This window comes from Bos indicus, chromosome 2 (assembly GCF_029378745.1).
Source record: "Bos indicus isolate NIAB-ARS_2022 breed Sahiwal x Tharparkar chromosome 2, NIAB-ARS_B.indTharparkar_mat_pri_1.0, whole genome shotgun sequence".
NCBI classification, from domain to species: Eukaryota; Metazoa; Chordata; class Mammalia; order Artiodactyla; family Bovidae; genus Bos; species Bos indicus.
Window position 1 is genome coordinate 112904616 of NC_091761.1, and position 20584 is coordinate 112925199.

A 20584-nucleotide genomic window follows, 5' to 3' on the forward strand; every position below is an offset into this window, starting at 1 on the left:
GGCTTGGTTTGACCCCAGTTCTTGACATGCCAGCCCCCAACCAAGAATGCTGGAATCCTAGGGCTGGTTCCAGGCTCTACTATACTGTATTTTTCTTCTATCCCAGATCCTAATCAGGCCAGTGGGTGGGGATATGGTACTTTCTTGTCATAAAAGTCCCTTTAGCCCAAGGTTCAGAGTCCCTCTACTGAAGTTAGCTGTATCTCTGAGTAATGCTCTAGAATGCAATGAAACAAAGGTCACACATACCTGCAAGTACTTTTCATTTTTAAGAATTTTCCCCATAAGCAATGCTCTAACAGGCCTGGTGTGTTTGCCATCTGCTCACTGCTATTGTTCGCCTGACAATTTCATTTCATTTTAGTTTTTCTCTCCTGCTGCTAATGCTATTGTGGAACTTGGAACCTGAGGAGGCTGAGAGTACCTTAGGACAATTTTAAAGAACTCTTTCTCTCTACTCTGCATGATTCATTCAATCACTCAAACTGATTACTGCTCTTCTGAATAATGCTACCACCCTTCTGAGTTTGGAGAATACAACTGGTCCCTGACAGAGTGCTTTAAGAGATGATCTCAGATAATTGTGGGGGTTAGCTAGAAATTAGTTTTGTCCTTTACTATCTCTTTCCTCTGATTCATTGAAACTGGGAAGATCTGGCTGCAAGCCCACTAAAAAGAATTTTCCACTCTATTTTTATAGGTTACTTTATGTTGTTTGAAGTTCCTAAAATAAAAACAGCATACATCAAATATAAACTCTGAAAAAAAGCCATCTAGTTGCAGTTTTATAGGTTCATACAGCCCAGTTCATACAAACCTCATGGTTTTATTGATCTTATTAAATCATGTGATCAACAGCAGGGACCAGCTTCCCAGGGCCATTTCCCAGGTCCTCAGGCAGATGGCCACATGCACCTTCCATAAAAGTGAGCATCCCACGGGGCACCTGCATTAGCCATCAGGCCAGTAGGAGCAGCCCTTCTACACAGACCACGTGAAGGCCAGCTGGGATGTGGCATTTGAAATCAAGTACGGTGAATTCATGAGATGCAGGCTAATCTCTGAAAAGGGCAAAGACTTCCAGCGGGGAATCTTTGCATTGATTTCACACTAGAATGCCTTCCTTTTTTCCAAATCATGAAAAGCTAAGCGGAGCCATGAGACTGGCATTTCTAATAGATCTAGTTAATGGTGGCTATTCAATCAGGTACATGTTAGGAAACTTAAAATAAACGTACTAAGTGCTCTGCTTTCAAGCACACTAAAATAAAAGCCTCTTGGTGGTGGAGGGAACCAGGGCTCCTGCTTCCCCCTTTATGCTGTGTTCCCTCTGGGGCTTGGCTCACCTTCAAGGGCCTGGCATCTTCTTCATCAGAATTTTTGAATTCAACGCACACAGTTATATTTCGTGCCTGAAATTACAGCAGAGGAAATGGACATTGTAATTTCCTGTTAGATAATATCACAAAACAATCCAAGTGCCTAAAATAAGTAGCTTCTAATTAAATCTGAAAAATGTAGACTAGCCAACATTTTCTTGTGATATTATTCACAGTGCTCAGAAATAGCAGAAGGATTGGGAGAGATTATTTAAAAGGGAATAAAAGGCTCACATTGAAAGTGCAGGTATGCTATTTTCAGAGTCTCTCTTATTAAACTAAAAATAGAATAAAATTATTTAGGGCTGATTTCAGAAAGGATTATTCATATATTACAAAATGTGTATCCTTAAACACTTTTAAGGTAAAACTCATCACTGCCTCTCATTAAACATTTTATTCAAATAGTTTTCTATCCCTAAGTGTTGGTCCATAGTAATTTGTATTTGAACTTCCAAGAAGCCATCTTAATATGGTCTAAATAGGGTAGCGAGAGAGGATGATATTTCAGAAACATATCATACCTTGTTGAAACATTTCTGGCTATCATACTTGAGGTGCTTGGGGTAAATGTAAATCTGATTTTTGTATACTCTATAAGGACGGCAATACTTTGTTGAGTCATAAATAAATTCTTCCACTTCCACTGTGGGTTCTGGTTTTGCCGTCACATTGAAAGGCTTGACAGGAATAAAGGACGATGTTACACAGTCTTTAAAAATCAGAAATAAAAGTTTGTCATTGAATATGATCAAAAGTGAACAAGACTTAATCTATTTAAAAGTGAATCTATTCAAAATAGAAATTCCATACTTGTATACCAATTTATGTTAAATTATGCTGGCATGAAAAATTTATAGGAGGCAAGCATGATAGATAATTAGTGATATATTTAACATCAAAACTAATGTCTCAAAAAACTGGCAAATCTTTTGGATTTATAACTATTTTCTTTTTGTAGTAACCTTCATATAAAAAGTAAATTTTAGCTAGAGATCCTCAGAGCATAGTAACCAGGCTGGGTTCGACCCCCTGGTTGGGAATATCCCCTGGAGAAGGGAATGGAAACCCACTCCAGTATTTTTGCCTGAAAAATCCCATAAACAGAAGAGCCTGGTGGGCTACAGTCCATGGGCTCACAAAGAGTCAGACATGACTGAGCGACTAACATATGTAAGATAAAGAGTAGTTCACTGACCTTAACCATAACAGTATAAAAATTGATCTGTGATGGAACAAAACTCTGTCCAATGGATTTATTATTGATAGTACCAATCGGCTTAATAGTAATTTTCCCTATGGAATGATTTCACAACATTGGTCATAATCACCCTCTGCATTATGAGTTACAATTTTTTCTTCAGTTTTTACCATCTTTTAAACTCTAACTTTGTAAAAAATAGCCTAAAAGGGGGAAAAGACAATGAAGAATATATCAATCAAAACTGGTCACTATACAGTTTGGAGGTTTCAGCCTGCGGTACTGAAAGACAGCAAGGTTTTATACCTTCCTTTACTCCATCTGGAATTTTCCTGTGTCCAAACAAGCAAAATGGTTAGCTAAATATGCTTGGGAATCAGATTACAAGATTTTTTTCCCAAAAAAATCATGTATAATTTTTTTATTGTATGTTTAGATTTCTCTGATGTTCTCTGGCTCTTTCAGAGAGAATATTTTAGCTTTCTCTTTTGCTATTTTTCTTTTCCCTAGGTAATAATATCTACGTCCCACACATCAGGTAGAGGAAATGGCTTAGTTTATCTTCTGGTTTTTCACCCCAATCAATATAAAAGTGATTTGGAGCCATGGGTTAAGTGAGAATGATTTTTTTTTTTTTCATATTACAGTGACTTGTGGAAAAATCATAAGAATGAAAAATTTAATAATGCTCATGGTAATTCAAATATCCTGTGATAATGATCCTCTTCCTGTCTGTAGCTCTTTTTAGAATGCCTTTACTCATTATTTGCACCACTGAGAAAGTCACTAAAAAGCATAATAAGAAGGAAAAAAACAATCTCACCACTTATAAATCAATTCTGAAGATATTATTTATAAATTAATAAAATTGCTTCTGAAATTTAAATTTTCACTAACATAAATGAACCATATTCTGAGAAAGATACATGCTCCCTGTGTAATAAGAGTCTAGAAACAGTCCAGCTATAACTTCTGCATGGCCACCTGGGTAGCTACACACGGTGTTTGGAGTAGCCCTTTGGCAGCACAGTGTGGCATTGCCCGATATGGGTTAGGTTTATCAATACCTCTGAAACTGACCTTTGTCATTTGCAACCCTTCAGTGTTTGAGGATTAAGTGATACAGTGCAATATCCTGCTAGGTGTATGGTGTATACCAGATGAATATTAGGTTACCCTGAATATAGTTCCTATCTTATAATATGTACGCTGCTGCTAAGTCGCTTCAGTCGTGTCTGACTCTGTGCGACCCCATAGACGGCAGCCCACCAGGCTCTCCTGTCCCTGGGATTCTCCAGGCAAGAACACTGGGGTGGGTTGCTATTTCCTTCTCCAATGCATGAAAGTGAAAAGTGAAAGTGAAGTCGCTCAGTCGTGTCCGACTCTTCGCGACCCCATGGACTGCAGCCTACCAGGCTCCTCCACCTATGGGATTCTCCAGGCAAGAGTACTGGAGTGGGGTGCCACTGCCTTCTCCTTATAATACGTATAAGTCTGTCCTAATGGAGAAAGAAGTCCCAAATTTTTACACGATAATGAATTAGTTATCTCAAACTTTAAGATAAAAAATCCCAAACAAATCTCTGTAACAAACTATCTATCCAACGAACCAACCAACCAACCAACCAAAAAGCCAATCAAACTGTACAAAGAAACCATGATATCATCATCATACTTGGATGCTCCAAAGGAATGTTGTCGACAGCAATATCCAGGCTTCCGGGAATGGTCTGTGTTTTGCTTATTCTGTCAGCTCTGTGAAAGTATGCCAGCATAGACACACACACACACACACAAACACACAATGAGTTAATTCCAGTTGTCAAGGAAAAAAAAAAAACAACAGTCAACTGTAATTCTGAACTTTGATAAGAATAAACAGTGGAACCCTAAATAATCTGTAAATAATTTCATTTAGCTGGTTGAAAAGTAAAATGTATGTGATTTTGCAAATAAAAATTAAAAATCAGGGAGGGATCAAGTTATATTCTGAAGGATATTTTAAACTTGTTTGTACCACTTCAGATAACCATTTATATAGCCAAATAAGTACAATGTAAATTCTTAGTTTTGGTAAATGGTAGATAGCTTTGTTAACAAAAGATACTAGCATTTGAATTTATTTAAATGATTCATTTTCATGGGGAATTTTAAGAATTTTTGAGAGCAAGGCTGCTTTTTGCAACAACTGCTTTTTCCCTCTTCACCAACAGTCCAAGAGGAAAAGGGACCTTTCCTTGACCCTGGTTCTTCTTCCACCCTTGCAAGTGTATGTAGATTCTTCTTCACCACCTAACCCTGTTCCCACATTCATTCTAATTTATGAATCCTTGAATTTCTTTCCCTTCCTCTTTCCTAAAACCTTCTCCCCTATTTTCCTTTATAGTAAGGTCGAAGTTGTTGATCACAGTTTCAAATGTTACCCCTCTCAGGAAATCTACTTTGAGAGGCAGAATAATTATAGCGGTGGGTCAAGTCAGCTCTTTCCAGCTTGTGAGAATTGAGGGTTAAATTTTCAGTTATTTTTGCCTGTCAACTGTAAAACACAGCCATTATTAAAAATCAAATTATATAAACTTACCATTAAACACATTACATGAAACACCAAGGTAATAAGTACTAAAATTTCATCACTTAGTAATTGTTTTACTACATGGTGAGATGATCCACGATCTTGAGGTTATTTATATCTAACTGTGTGGTAGAAATGTCATATAATGGTGTGCACATTTCTTCCCAACTCCATGTTTGCTGAAGCCCCATTGGTAGCTTGCAATCAGCAATGGTAGGAGAATTTACACCATAGAATTTTGCTATCAGGACAAATCAGTTTTTCCCTGCCAGAGGGTCAGGGGTAGACATTTATCAGCACACTACTGAGAATAAGTGTCATAAGGTGTGAGGCATCTATGAAATAATTTAATCTCACAGTACAGGACTGGGTATTCTAGATGCCCTCTAAATGCTATAATGATTACTTTCTTTGCTAAACACCAATAACATGGGTTTCATGACAACATGGTCTTCCGTTTTGCCCATTCCTTTCTGCTGTTACAACTTTTCATGTTTTAATACATTTGGGAAAAAGTAAAGAGAAAAAGTATACTTATTTTCTACTTAGTGGCTATAGGAGTTTTGATCATGAAGTTTGAAAAGGGGAGCGTCTCCCCATGTAAGGAGTGGTCCTGCAGAATCACAAAAAAAGTAATATTGGCTCAATTCTACCTTTATTTTGCTTTCAAAGGTTTATATTTTTTCCAGAACAAAAAAAGACATTGGGCAAACTTCCCTTCTAGTTAAATAGAACTATATCATTTATTGAAGATACAGAAAATATTAATCATGTTTCATAGTAGTATATTATTTTAGTTCTAGATAAACAAATTAATTGATAGGAAATTGTTGATTCTGAGACAGGAGAGGCAGACAGCTAATATTTGGCGAAGAGGCAGAGGGTACAAGCATCCTGAGTGTGTCAGAGGACTGACAGTTTTAGTTAAGTCATGTATCATGAAAGAGCTTAACATCATCACATCATCACATTTCTGTCTGTCCCTTGATATGCTTACTCTTAGAACCCAGTCACCATGCCACGAGGAAGCCATAGCATCTGATGGAGAGGCTCCCACGGAAAAGAACCAAGGTCTCCACCCCACAGTTCCAGCCAAACTCCCAGCCAACAGCCAGCACCAACTTGCCAGTCATCAAATGCACTATCTCAAAAATGGGTCCTTTAGCTCTTTTCGTCTCTTCCAGTCGATGCCATATATAGAAGAGACAAAGTCTCCTCACCTAGCCATGCTCAAATTATGGACTCAAGAGGAAAAGTGATGTTGTTCTAAGCTACTAAATTTGGGGGTGATTTGTTACATGGCTATCAATCACTGATACAGTTTAATGTTTCACTCTCCTTCTATATTATTCTGGCAAACTGACTCAGGGTATCAGCTGGGCATATGTGAGGTCATCTGCAAAGCATCTGTTTTCGAAGGAGCTTGGTATTTGAAGAATCTGGTAATCAATTATTGTTTTTGCAGAAATAATAAATGAACAGTAGCAATGTAACTGATTCATGTTGATTTCAAGAGTATCCCCCAAGTCCTACCTTCTATAATCTGACACTAGTTTAAGGAGGTCCTCAGTTGAAATCTTGTTACTTTCTTGTCTATACAGTGGTGAAAATCTTGAGTCTCTGTCCACATTTCCCTGGTTGTCCTTAAATACTGATCTGAAAGAAAACAATATTTATTCAGTTTGATATCTGGCATGGGAGGGAGGTAAGAATTCTACTACTGAACCACAATGCTCCCCTTTTGGGATTTGGATATCATTTACCAAGATGTATTTTTAAGTTGACTAAAGTGATTCAACTTCTCACTTAAAATGGAAGAAACTCCAAGGAACTTATACAGTAAAGAGACAAGAAAACTTCTTTGACAAAAATTTCATTTGTATACTCTATTTGTTATCTTTAATTTCTTATTTTCAACCTAGTATTTAAAGTGACAGCAGCCCATATCAATTACAAGTACATTTATTTATGATTTAGTAATGTATCAAATTACATTGAAATGGCAACCCACTCCAGTATTCTTGCCTGGAGAACCCCATGGAGGGAGGAGCCTGGTAGGCCACAGTCCATGGGGTCGCAGAGAGTCGGACACGACTGAGTGACTTCACTTTCACTTTCACTTAATGTATCAAAGCCATAGAGTATTAGGAATGTGGAAAGGAATAGAAACACAGGTTACTACTTTTTCATTATTTCCTGGGCAAATTAGGGTCATGTTGGGTTGGGTGGTGCCATTAGAATTTACGAGTAAAGGAAATGGGATAAGGTGGTGTATATGCGTATAGAGAGGCAGACTCTTTAACATTTTCATGGAGATAAAGGTGCCCATGTCCTAAAGTTTAGGACAGAGACAAAAATAAAATTGAAAACACCTGAGTAAGCATTTTGTACTAAACAAAGAGAGTACCATGAACCTGGACAATTTATTTCCTTCCTTGATCCATTTCAATGGGATTATATAGATCTGGTTAAAATACATAAAGGTTTTTCACCCCAATAATATAGTAATGCGAGGCAACATTTCTTGAAAAGCAAGTATACATGGCATGCTTAGTGCCATTTTTCTTCCCTATGATTTATCATACTCTGTGCCCATCGAAGAAAAATTAAACCTATGTGTAATTGATTTGTCTTTGGTGTTAGAGAAATGCTGAATTTTTATTTCTCCTAACTTAAGAACCTTCACGAGACTCTTACTACTCTTTAAATGAGCTAAAGATTTCAATACATAGGCTGAGAAGGTCATTTAAATGGTTATCTGATCATAGAGATTGAGTTTAGTGTCAGATAATTTAGAAAATGGGCAAAGAAAGGATCAGAATGATATTTTTAGAATACTTCAGCCTTTCTCCTTAGTTTTTCTTTTGTGTGTGTGAAGTAGCAACTGAGAGAGAAAAAAGAAAAGTCCTCTATGAAATAACGCTGCAGGAGCTATGAATATGAATCAGCTATGTGCTGTGTTTAGTCGTGTCCGACTCTTTGCGGCCCCGTGGACTGTAGCCCACCAGGCTCCACTGCCCATGGAATTCTCCAGGCAAGACTACTGAAGTGGGTTGCTATTTCCTTCTCCAGAGGATCTTCCTGACTCATGGACGGAACCCCCGTCTCTTACATATTCTACAATAGCAGGTGGATTCTTTACTACAAGGGCTGGGCCAGGAATTTCTCAGAATGATATTTTTAGGATCCTTGAACGTTTCTCCTCAGTTTTTTTCTGTGAAGTAGTAACTGAGAGAAAAAAAAGTCCTCTCTCAAATAACACTGTGGGAGACAAATGAAAATATTTAACTTGAAGATTATTTTCATTTATATATTATCCAGGACTTTTGTCTGAATGTGTCATTTTTTTCAACATCAGTTCAGTTCAGTTCAGTCGCTCAGTCATGTCCGACTCTTTGCGACCCTGTGAATCGCAGCACGCCAGGCCTCCCTATCCGTCACCAACTCCTGGAGTTCATAGGAGGAAGTTAAATTGAGTATTTTTTTTTTAAGGTTAATCAGTCACTTGAAATCTATTGGTTGAGCTGTATCACTGATTTTGCTCTTATCCATAGCTCTGTTGTGGAGATAGCTCAATTACATTGGAAACATTGTGAAGAACAGAGCGTCACAGAGGAGCACTGATCACAGCACCACACACTCTGTCCCTGCTTGATAAATATGCTAACTGGCAGGAGAGCAGAGAACTCATTCATTTACACAGATGGTTTCAGGGTGGCTGAGACATCATGTCCTGTTCCAACTGACAGAGTTGAGCAATGATTGGTGTGCAATGATCTCAAAGCCTTGATGTGTGGGGTGTGATTGAAAAAAAATGCTGTGTTTAGCCTAAAGGAAAAGAAGCTTAGGTATCCATGAGAGCTTCATTCATAAGCATGAATAGCTGTGATATATAGAAAGAATGAGGAATTGATGTTTTTGAACTGTGGTGCTGGAGAAGACTCTTGAGAGTTCCTTGGACAGCAGGGAGATCAAACCAGTCAATCCTAAAGGAAATCAATCCTGAATATTCATTGGAAGGACTGATGCTGAAGCTGAAGCTCCAATACTTTGGCCACCTGATGTGAAAAGTCGATTCATTGGAAAAAACCCTGATGCTGGGAAAGGTTGAGGGCAGGAGGAGAAGGGGGCGACCGAAGATGAGATGGTTGGATGGCATACTGACTCAACGGACATGAGTCTGAGCAAACCCCGGGAGGGAGGGAAGGACAGGGAAGCCAGGCATGCTGCAGCTCATGGGATTAGTGACTGAACAACAACAACACAGAACTGAAGCACATTTTCTGTGGCTTTGGAAGACAAAACATACAAGTGACTATCAAGCAGCTTAAAAATGTGTATATATTATATATGTATATATGTGTGCATGTGTGCATGCTAAGTAGCTTCAGCTGTATCAAACTCTTTGTGACCATATGGACTATAGCTTGTCAGGCTCCCTTGTCCATGGAGTTTTCCAGGCAAGAATACTGGAGTGGGTTGCCATTCCCTTCTCCAGGGGATCTTTCCAATTCAGGGATCGAACCTGTGTCTCTCATGTCTCCTACATTGGCAGGCAGGTTCCCACTGGTGCCACCTGGGAAGCCCCATGTATACATATGTACATATACATATATATATATATATATCTGAAGAATTATCTAATCATTAGAGCTATAAAAAGACAGAACCACTCTGGGACATACTTGAATTTTTGACATTAGAAGGATTTGGACAGAGGCTGGACAACCACTTGTTGGGGGTGTTGCTTCACTGTCTTTTCTAAATGTATAGATAAAAGAATGAAATTTTTGTTTTAGTCCTGTTTAATTCTAAAGAAAATCCAGCATTTTTACTCTGGTCCATCTGAAATGCTGCATAGGACACAGAAAAGAAATCAAAAACACTTTTGTCCTGCAGAGGAGGAGAAATATTGTATGACATCCCTTACTTGTGGAATCTAAAAAGAAATGATACAAATGAACTTACAAAACAGGAAGACTCACAGACTTAGAAAATAAACTTATGGTTGCTGGAGGTAAGGGAAAGTTGGGGACTTTGGGAAGGTCACGTATACACTGCTGTATTTAAAATGAATAACCAACAAGGATCTGTTGTATAGCACAGGGAACTTTGCCCAATGTTATGTGCCAGCCTGGATAGGAAGGGGGTTTGGGGAAAATGGATACATGTATGTGTATGGTAGAGTCCCTTTGCCATTCACCTGAGACTAACATAATATTGTCAATCAGCTATAGCCTAATACAAAATCGAAAGTTTAAAGTTTAGGAAGAAAAAACAGATTCTTGTCCTGGATTTAGGCCCGTGTAACTCTGAGCCTTACATGGGTGGAAAGAGTTTGATTACCAGCAAGGCACATTTGTAAAGGTTGACTTTCTCCTGAATCAATGCGTGTACAACACCGTATGTAGCCATCTGAATGTGTTCTCTTTACCTACTCTCAATATAATCTTTTTTACTATAAAATGGCACTGCAGCTGGTGCCAAAAATAAGAACATGCACCAAATTAGCCCTAGATAAAATGTTCACAGTGATGAATATGTGTGTCTCACAGCTGGTGGGATGATTGCATCTGGGCAGAAATATTATGACTTTATAAGGTTATTGTCAACTTTAGGCTTCTTAGCGGCAGTTGATTTTAAGGGCCAAAGGATTTTAGAGTACACTCAGAGCTGTATCATGAGACAAGCTACAATCAAGAAAATTGAATGGAAAGGAAAAGGAGTCAGAGAACCTGCAGTATCAATAGGGTATTCAAATAAGACAGCAGGCTAGCTCATGTCAAAATGACATGAGTAGCAAGGAGCCCTCCCCTGACTTGATCAACAATTTATTTAAAGCAGTTTCTACACTGTGAAGGGAAAATTAAAATCTTCTTTGGTTGTATCTTGTACTTGTTTTTGTGGTTAGATTAAGTGTTCTGTAGCCCGTCAGGTTCCTCTGTCTACGGAATTCTCCAGGCAAGAATACTGGGGTGGGTTGCCATTTCCTTCTCCAGGGGATCTTCCCAACCCAGGGATCGAACCTGGGTCTCCTGCAATGGCAGGCAGATTCTTTATCATCTGAGCCACCAGGGAAGTCCCTAAATAACACTTTCCCAAGTGGTCTAACAGGAAATCTTGAGAAATACTCTTCTAACCATTTTTCTCAGTTGCTAGAGAGATTTCTGTAAATGTAAATCTATATTTATATACACACATTGGTGGTGTATTTGGTGGTATTTTCTAACCTATGACCAAACCACTGATCAGGCATTCATGTGGCATAAACTTGTGGTTTTGTTGGCTTTCCTGTCCTAGATATAAATACTTCAATAGTTGGTAATATCACCAACCTCCCTAGAAACTTCATCTATCTTTCCTCCAGCACATCTGACCAGATAACTTCAAAGTAGGATTCTTACTGCTTTTCCTAACTGCTCAGTTTCTTTCAATAATGGGCGATTCTTTCACTTCTTTCTCCCACATTATTATTCACTGTCCCAAATTGACCTGAAAAGACTTGCTGGGGGTGGATATGATCTTTATACAGACTTTTATTTTAAAAATTTTTTATTTTAGAATTTTCTTGTCTCTTATTATAATTATGAATGGACATCTCATATGTTCAGGGTCCTTCTGCAGCTCTTTTTCTGGAATTATCTGCTTGTAGATTTTGTCTGTTTTATTTTACTTATTTTTGGCCACACCAAGCAGCATGTGGGATTTTAGCTCCCTAACGAGGAATTGAACCTGGTCCCCCTGTTGTGGAAGTGCAGAGTCCTAACTGCTGTACTGCCAGGGAAGTCCCAGGACTTTTAATAATCATATTAGATTAGTGACTTCTAATAATGGCTATCTTTTATTGATTACATAGTTGTACTTGCTGATCCCTGAAACAGTAAATTAGGTATTGACACCTCTCTTTTGTATATTCAAAAAAAACCTAGGTAAACAGAGACTATAAATTCTTGTCTAAATTCACTTGGCTGGTAAACAGAGTTGAGACTTAGAATCCAGCTCTAGCTCTAAAGTATCTATTTATAACAGTGCTCAGGATAATTCTAATATTTAAAAAGAACATGTGTTCACTACTATAATTTTGCTACATTGGAATATTTCACCTTGCAAAAGGACAGCCTGCCTTTGCCCTTCGACTTGCCCAAACTGAGTGTCCTGTGGGAAATGACAATACTTATTAACACGAAAAAGTTTGGCTTCTGAATTATAACTAGTCATCCTTTTTCTTTTTTTCCTGTTTTTAAAATTAATTTTTATTGGATTACAGTTGCTTTACAATGTTCTGTTAGTTTCTACTGTACAGCAAAGTGAATCAGCTATATGTACACATATATTCCCTCTTTGGATTTCCTGCCCATTTAGTTCACCTCAGAGCACTGAGTAGAGTTCCCTGTGCTATACAGTAGGTTCACATTAGTGATCTACTTTATACATAGTATCAATAATGTATATATATCAATCCCAATCTCCCAATTCATCCTGACCTCCCTTTCCCCTCTTGGTGTATACACTTTTGCTCTCTGCATCTTAGTTATCCTTTTTCTTGAAGCTTATGAAGAATAAAAAGAATTAAGTTCATTATAAAGGGTTCAGTATTCCTAAATAGCATCTTTTTTCATACAGAATGGGAAGAGATATTAAAAGAGATAAAATGATATTTATGATGCGCTTTATGACAGATGCCTTTGTGCTTATGATTGCACTACTGTTCACAAGGCAGGTGTTGTCAGCTTCATTCTGTAGATGGAGACCCTGAGACTCAGAATGGGAACTGACTCAAAGTTATAGTCTATAAATGGCTCCTGATCTGGACCACATTTGTCTCTTTCTCCTTAGAGGGTTGCCTTAGAGCAAACTGATTCCTACAGACTACATGAGTTTACCTTGATTACTGCTGCCCCAGACTTCCACATTTCTCCTCCCTGTACCTAAGGACTATCTCCAACTTTCAATACCAGTATCAAAGTTATGAAAGATATTGGTGAGTATACTCTGGTTCTTCACCTCACTGGATACTGTAAGACCTAAAAATGGCATAACTAACCAGTTCCCCCTTCCTCCTGTATTTTAAAGTTCTTTGCATTGGGGTGTAATCAATATTCAAATGGATACCTAATAGGTGTTCTTTTTTGGTAGAACTAATTAATCCTTATTAGTTGATTCAGTTTGTACACTGTTGACCTTTTGCCATGTCTATGCCAGGCTCTTCTTCCTTTAAGAAATTAAGTACTGATAAAGACACAAGAAGACAGAGAGAGACAATAGTAATTGATGTTTAAATAAATCTGAAAGGCAATTTTTGATCTTTATGCAGAGGTTATACACCCAGGTGGGTGACTCCACCATTATTGTCCACATAACTCAGCATTTTGCTCAGAGAGTCAACTGGTACTGATAAATGTGGCTATACTAATAAGTACCAAAATCAGAGAGTTTCAGGGATCAATCTGATGGCTTCATTTGATCATCCATATATAGATCTGTGTTTTCTGCACAGATGAAAATATGTAGCTGCATAAGAAATCATGGTGCTTCCATCTGAATTTTATATAATACAGATGTTATGACCATTGGATACCTGGTCATGCATACAATGCACCCGTGTCATGGTCCCAGTCTATTATGAGCTGGCTTGCTAAATTGTAAAACACATGTTTCTAGGGAACTCCAGGTATTTATTTATGAAGATGAACACATTGGCATTCTTCTCGGTGTTGGCATGTTAAAAATAACAGGTAACACAGACGTGTTCAAAACTGAAGCTTTCAACGTAGATTATAAATGCATTTCTATTCTGTTGATTGCAATTGTCAACCTACCTCACCGCCCAAGCAAACGGCATGCGATATTTCCCCAACTTGCTGCAGAACTGCCTGTTGGATTTTAGAATCTTTTGTGCATACTAAGGAAAAAAATAAATAGAGACATTGTTTAGAATATCACTATAGAAACTGTCCATGTAAAATGGGAATAAATACTTTTCTGTGTTGTCTTATATTGAAAATCAGTGAAATCCTGCTTTACTGGCCCAGAGATTCTACCCTATAAAGAGCGAAACGATGTCATCTGTGTTCAAATTATTGCATAAGGTTTTTCTTTCCTTAATTATTTTTTAAACATCCTCTCTTTATTCCTTTTTTACTTCTTGGCCATCCCACGTGGCATATGGGATATTAGTTCCCTGATCAGGGATCGAACCAGTGCCCCCTGTTTTGGAAGTGTAGAGTATTAACCACTGGATCACCAGAGAAGTCTCTCTTTCTTCTTAGTTTAGAAATTTTAAATGCAGAAAACACTCATCTTGGAATACCAACTTCACCCCCTGCCTCTTTCTTTTTCCTGACTTAAGAGACCTTAAAATATTGAATGGAAAGAGTTATCAAATTTACATTCACAGTTTGTCCTATATTTCTTTTTGTTTGTTATGACAGCAATCAGCAAATCTGTTCTGTCAAGAGTCACATGGTAAATATATAGGGGTCTGCGGGCCATGTAGTCTTTGTCTCAGCTTCTTAGCTCTGTCACCACAGCAGGAAAGCAGCCAAAGATAATCTTAAATGAATCAGTATATCTGTGTTTCAATAAAACTTTATTTACAAAAATAGGTGGCAGGCTGGGTTTTAAAGCACTCTCTCATAAATATGTTAGACACTGTCCTAAACTGTCACATACCCTCAAATTCAATTATTACACATTATTATACATCTTTGGGTGGATAATAAAAACTTTTTGTATTTATTTTCTATTAAAATAATAACATTCAATTATTTAAAAAATGCAGTAATTGAAAAGAGAAAGCAGAAACAATGTCCTGTAGTCCCACCATTTAAGGAACTTACAGCATTTTCTTTCTTCTTTCTTTCTTCATTTAGGTATTATTATAACTTGGTAAACAATTATTTTACTTTTTCGCTTAGTTCTGCATAAGCATTGCTGATGTCTTAGTAAACTGTTTTTCCTTGTTTCCAGTCAGATTAATCCTAACTTTTCATTATTGTTAACACTTTGGTCCTTGGGGGTTAAAATTTTATCCTCGTAAATTTATTTTCACCAATAGATTCTCAGTTACAATTACCGTATCAGAAAACATAAGCTGAGACTATATACTTTAAAAATTTCCAACTGGATACTCATTTCACTAACAAGGGACTATTTCAAGACTCATATTTATCAAACTTGATAATTCATCAAGGCAGTGAGAAAGTCACTTCCTAGGCAGGTTGATAAGTCCTGTGTCCCCAAGGAGGAGAAAGGGGCCTGGGGCTCTCGAGGAGGAGATAGGAGTCTGGAATCCTCAACAGGACAAATGTCTTTTTTTTCCTCTACGTTTCTTAGTCTTGCTGCTGCTGCTAAGTCGCCTCAGTCATGCCCGACTCTTAGCGACCCCATGGACTGCAGCCCCCTGGCTCCCCCGTCCCTGGGATTCTCCAGGCAAGAACACTGGAGTGGGTTGCCATTTCCTTCTCCAACGCATGAAAGTGAAAAGTGAAAGTGAAGTCACTCAGTTGTGCCCGACTCTTAGCGACCCCATGGACTGCAGCCTACCAGGCTCCTCCGTCCATTGGATTTTCCAGGCAAGAGTGGAGTGGGTTGCCATTGCCTTCTCCGTCCTTAGTCTTAGTCACATAAAACTTTTTTTTTCTTTAAGATGATTACACGACAAACAACTCAGTTTAAACTCTGTACTAAGGATTATATAACAACAATGTATCCTGCTTGAGGACAGTTTCTCCTTCCTGAAAACCTTCTGACTAATACTGGTATCTTAAAATGTATATTATGGGAGTGGCTCTGGTAAGATCTTTCTATTGTTAAATTCTAATCCTGTCATCTTAAAATGTAAATTGTGGGTGTGGGTCTGGTAAATTTTTACAACCTGGAGACATTCTTTTGATTTATTGTAATAACCAATTGAAAAAGTATATAATTTCCTTGCTAAGACTAGCGAGGAGGGCACTCTCTGTCCCCCTTCTCATGCCTAGGAGGGCACTCTCTGTCCCCCTTCTCATGCCTATGTCAGAGGCTTTCTCTGTCCCTTTTAATACTTTAATAAAACTCTGCTACACAAAAGCTCTTGAGTGATCAAGCCTGGCCCCTGGTCCAGAAGCTAAATCTTTGGAGATCAGGAATCTGACATTGTTCACCTTAACCTATCAGCAGTGTGATTTTTGTTTCTTGAAAGTAACTGAAATCATTTATAAAAAGATCATGTATTACCTTGTTGGAGTCCGGATTTTTAATATAAGGTTCAGCACCACTTGCGATGTTTCCCATCAGTACTTTTTCAATTTTGGCCACTAAAACAATTTCAGAGTGTGGATTGCTTACAGAAAATATAGCCTGCATACAAAGAAAACAATAAGCATTTAGGAAACCACAATGAAGACATATACAAAAGTCTACTTTTACAGTACAACTTTAGGGGAATTTTTATTTGGAAAACTGCTCATCTTATGTAATCTATTGGTAAGAACAATGCAACAAACATCTTCCCTCCTATGAGAGATAAACAGAAGTGCAACCTGCTTTGGAAATTTTAGCCATTCTTCTGGAAATCCCTTGATGTGAGGTTCTCCTGATTGTCTGGGAGTGACAGTGTCTACGTTTCCATTTTCCACAGCCACAGATGCCCCTAAGAGCATCTGCCTGACAGCAGTGTGGTTTAGATCCACATGGAAATCGGCAGAAATCTTCCTGCTGTCTCTGAGGTCATAAAGTGCCACACTCACAAAAAAAGGCTCAATCTGTGGGAAGAAGAAAGAATTGGTGGTTTTGACATAAAACCATTACACAGACAATAGGCTCTTTAGTATAGCATTTAATAACACAATAGATAAAGTACTACTGAGAGAGTCAATTACTAGGCAGGTTGATAAGGAGTCTGGGGAGGAGAGAGAGAGGAGGAGAGAGGGGTCTGGGGCTCTCAAGGAGGAGATAGGGGTCTAGAATTCTCAAGGAGGAGGAAAGGACAAATGTCTTTTTTTTCTCTACATTCCTTAGTCTTAGTCACATAAAACGTTTTTTTTTTTTTTTTTTTTCTTTAAGCCAAGAACTGATGATTACACAACAAACTCAGTTTAAATTTTGTGCTGCTGCTAAGTCACTTCAGTCGTGTCCGACTCTAGGCAACCCCATAGACGGCAGCCCACCAGGCTCCCCCGTCCCTGGGATTCTCCAGGCAAGAACACTGGAGTGGGTTGCCATTTCCTTCTCCAATGCATCAAAGTGAAAAGTGAAAGTGAAGTCGCTCAGACACGTCCGACCCTTAGCATGGACTGCAGCCTACCAGGCTCCTCCGTCCATGGGAGTTTCCAGGCAAGAGTGCTGGAGTAGGGTGCCATTGCGTTCTCCGAAACTCTGTACTAAGGATTATATAAGAACAATGTATCCCGCTTGAGGACAGTTTCTCCTTTCTGAAAGTGAAGTTCAGTCGCTCAGTCCTGTTTGACTCTTTGCAACCCCATGGACTGCAGTGCACCAGGCTTCCCTGTCCATCACCAACCCCCAGAGTTTACTCAAACTCATGTCCATTGAGTCAGTGATGCTATCCAACGATCTCATCCTCTGTCGACCCCTTTTCCTCCTGCCTTCAATCTTTCCTAGCATCAGGGTCTTTTCCAGTGAGTCAGTTCTTGCCATCAGGTGGCCAAAGTACTGGAGTTTCAGCTTCAGCATCAGTCCTTCCAATGAATATTCAGGACTGCTTGCCTTTAGGATGGACTGGTTGGGTCTCCTTGAAGTCTCTCAAGAGTCTTCTCCAACACCACAGTTCAAAAGCATCAATTCTTCATGCTCAGCTTTCTTTATAGTCCAACTCTCATATCCATACATGACTACTGGAAAAACCATAGCTTTGACTAGATGGACCTTTGCTGGCAAGGTAATGTCTCTGCTTTTTCATAGCTTTTCTTCCAAGGAGCAAGCATCTTTTAATTTCATGGCTGCAATCACCATCTGCAGTGATTTTGGAGCCCAAGAAAATAAAGTCTGTCACTGTTTCTCCATCTATTTGCTATGAAGTGATGGACCAGATGCCATGATCTTAGTTTTCTGAATGTTGAGTTTTAAGCCAAATTTTTCACTCTTCTCTTTCACTTTCATCAAGAGGCTCTTTAGTTCTTCTTTGCTTTCTGCCATAGGGTGGTGTCGTCTGCATATATGAGGTTATTGATACTTCTCCCAGCAATCTTGATTCCAGCTTGTGCTTCACCCAGCCCAGCGTTACTCATGATGTACTCTGCATATAAGTTAAATAAGCAGGGTGACAATATACAGCCTTGACGTACTCCTTTCCCGATTTGGAACCAGTCCGTTGTTCCATGTCCAGTTCTAACTGTTGCTTCCTGATCTGCATACAGGTTTCTCCAGAGGCAGGTCAGGTGGTCTGGTATTCCCATCTCTTGAAGAATTTTCTACAGTTTGCTGTGATCCACACAATCAAAGGCTTTGGCATAGTCAATAAAGCAGAAATAGATATTTTTCTGGAACTCTTTTGCTTTTTTGATGATCCAACAGATGTTGGCAATTTGATCTGAACATCTGGAAGTTCATAGTTCACATACTGTTGAAGTCTGGCTTGAAGAATTTTGAGCATGACTTTATTAGCATGTGAGATGAGTGCAACTGTGTGGTAGTTTGAGCATTCTTTCTGAAAACCTTCTGACTAATCCTGATATCTTAGAATGTATACATTATGGGAGTGGGTCTGGTAAAATCTTTCTATTTTTAGTTCTAATCCTGTCTTCTTAAAATGTAAATTATGGGAGTGTGTCTAGTAATATCTTTACAACCTTGAGACATTATTTTGATTTATTGTAATAACTAACTAAAAAAGTTATAATTCCCTCACTTAGACTAGCGAGGGGGACACTCTCTGTCCACCTTCTGATGTCTATGTCAGAGGCTTTCTCTGTCCCTTTTTCATACTTTAATAAACTCTGCTACACAAAAGCTCTTGAGTGATCAAGCCTGGTCCCTGTTCCTGAAATTAAATCTTTGGAGATCACAAATCCGACACCATTCACTGTAAGCTATCATTACTATTTATATAGTATAATATTTCTATTTGTGTTATATGTAATACATAATACTATATATTACATGTTATATATTCATTAAATATATTTTTCCTTACTTCTTTATTTTGGTTGAGTCATGTGTCATATGGGATCTTAGTTTCCTGACCAGGGGTCAAACTTGTGCCCCCTGCACTGGCAGTTTATTACACGTAATATGCAAAATATAATACTTGTATAAAATCATATAAGACACACATACACATATATATATATGTGTGTGTGTATAGACTCATGGATTGTTATTTTATTCAGTAAATTTCCATCGCTTACTATCATTATTTAGAGTGATACTCAAGTTGTCCTAGATTTGGCCAGAGGTACACCCTTCATTTGGAGAAGGCAATGTCACCCCACTCCAGTACTCTTGCCTGAAAAATCCCATAGACAGAGGAGCCTGGTGGGCTGCAGTCCATGGGGTTGCTGGGAGTCGGACACGCCTGAGCAACTTCACTTTCACTTTTCACTTTCATGCATTGGAGAAGGAAATGGCAACCCACTCCAGTGTTCTTGCCTGGAGAATCCCAGGGACAGGGGAGCCTGGTGGGCTGCCGTCTATGGGGTTGCACAGAGTCGGACACAACTGAAGTGACTTAGCAGCAGCAGCACACCCTTCATTGTAGCTCCTATGTCTCTATGGCAGGTCTTCATCGTTTTTGGAGTACCTCTTTCTATACCCAACAAGGTTTTTTGGGTTCGTCTTTACTCTTCATGCCCCAGCCATTCCTCCAAAGACCCTTGGTTCCTGTGAATGAGGGTGACACTTTGAAATCAAGATCTGGGTGCTTGTTAGGCTCACTGTTTCCGGGACACACACCCACATACATGCTGCTGCTGCTGCTAAGTCGCTTCAGTCGTGTTTGACTCTGTGTGACCCCATAGATGGCAGCCCATGAGGCTCCCCCGTCCCTGAGATTCTCCAGGCAAGGACACTGCAGTGGGTTGCCATTACCTACATACACACAATATTCACAGCTATAATTGTAACTGAGCAGGACCCCATGGGGTCTTCCCAGGACAGGCCTTCTCCCATATCCTTTGCTTTAGCGTCTTTCTGAAGTACCTAGATAATATTAATAGTTGTTGTTTAGTTACTCAGTTGTGTCCAACTCTTTGTGACCCCATGGATTGTAGCCTGCCAGGTTTCTCTGTCCATGGGATTTCCTAGGAAGAACATTGGAGTAAGTTGCCATTTCCTTCTTCACGGCCTTCTCTGGTGGCTCAGATGGCAAAGTATGTGCCTAGAATGCAGGAGACCAGGGTTCGATCCCTGGGTTGGGAAGATTCCCCTGGAGAAGGAAATGGCACCCCACTCCAGTACTCTTGCCTGGAAAATCCCATGGATGGTGGTGCCTGT

At 39.0% G+C, this 20584-nt stretch overlaps 1 protein-coding gene across 9 annotated transcripts in view; it reads right to left on the bottom strand.

Annotated features, from left to right (window-relative positions):
* Positions 1–20584, bottom strand: part of DOCK10 (dedicator of cytokinesis 10) — a 304825-nt gene that overhangs the window by 83129 nt on the left and 201112 nt on the right. For all 9 annotated transcript variants that reach the window (XR_011562013.1, XM_070773197.1, XM_070773206.1 and 6 more), the window contains exons 12-18: positions 16675–16896; positions 16370–16492; positions 13972–14054; positions 6686–6808; positions 4256–4335; positions 1904–2091; positions 1347–1412 (exon numbers count right to left, since the gene is read on the bottom strand). Coding sequence is in view for 8 of the 9 variants with exons in the window: in XM_070773197.1 (XP_070629298.1) it covers positions 1347–1412; positions 1904–2091; positions 4256–4335; positions 6686–6808; positions 13972–14054; positions 16370–16492; positions 16675–16896 (885 nt within the window). In the remaining variant the exon portion in view is untranslated. The remainder of the gene's footprint in view (positions 1–1346; positions 1413–1903; positions 2092–4255; positions 4336–6685; positions 6809–13971; positions 14055–16369; positions 16493–16674; positions 16897–20584) is intronic.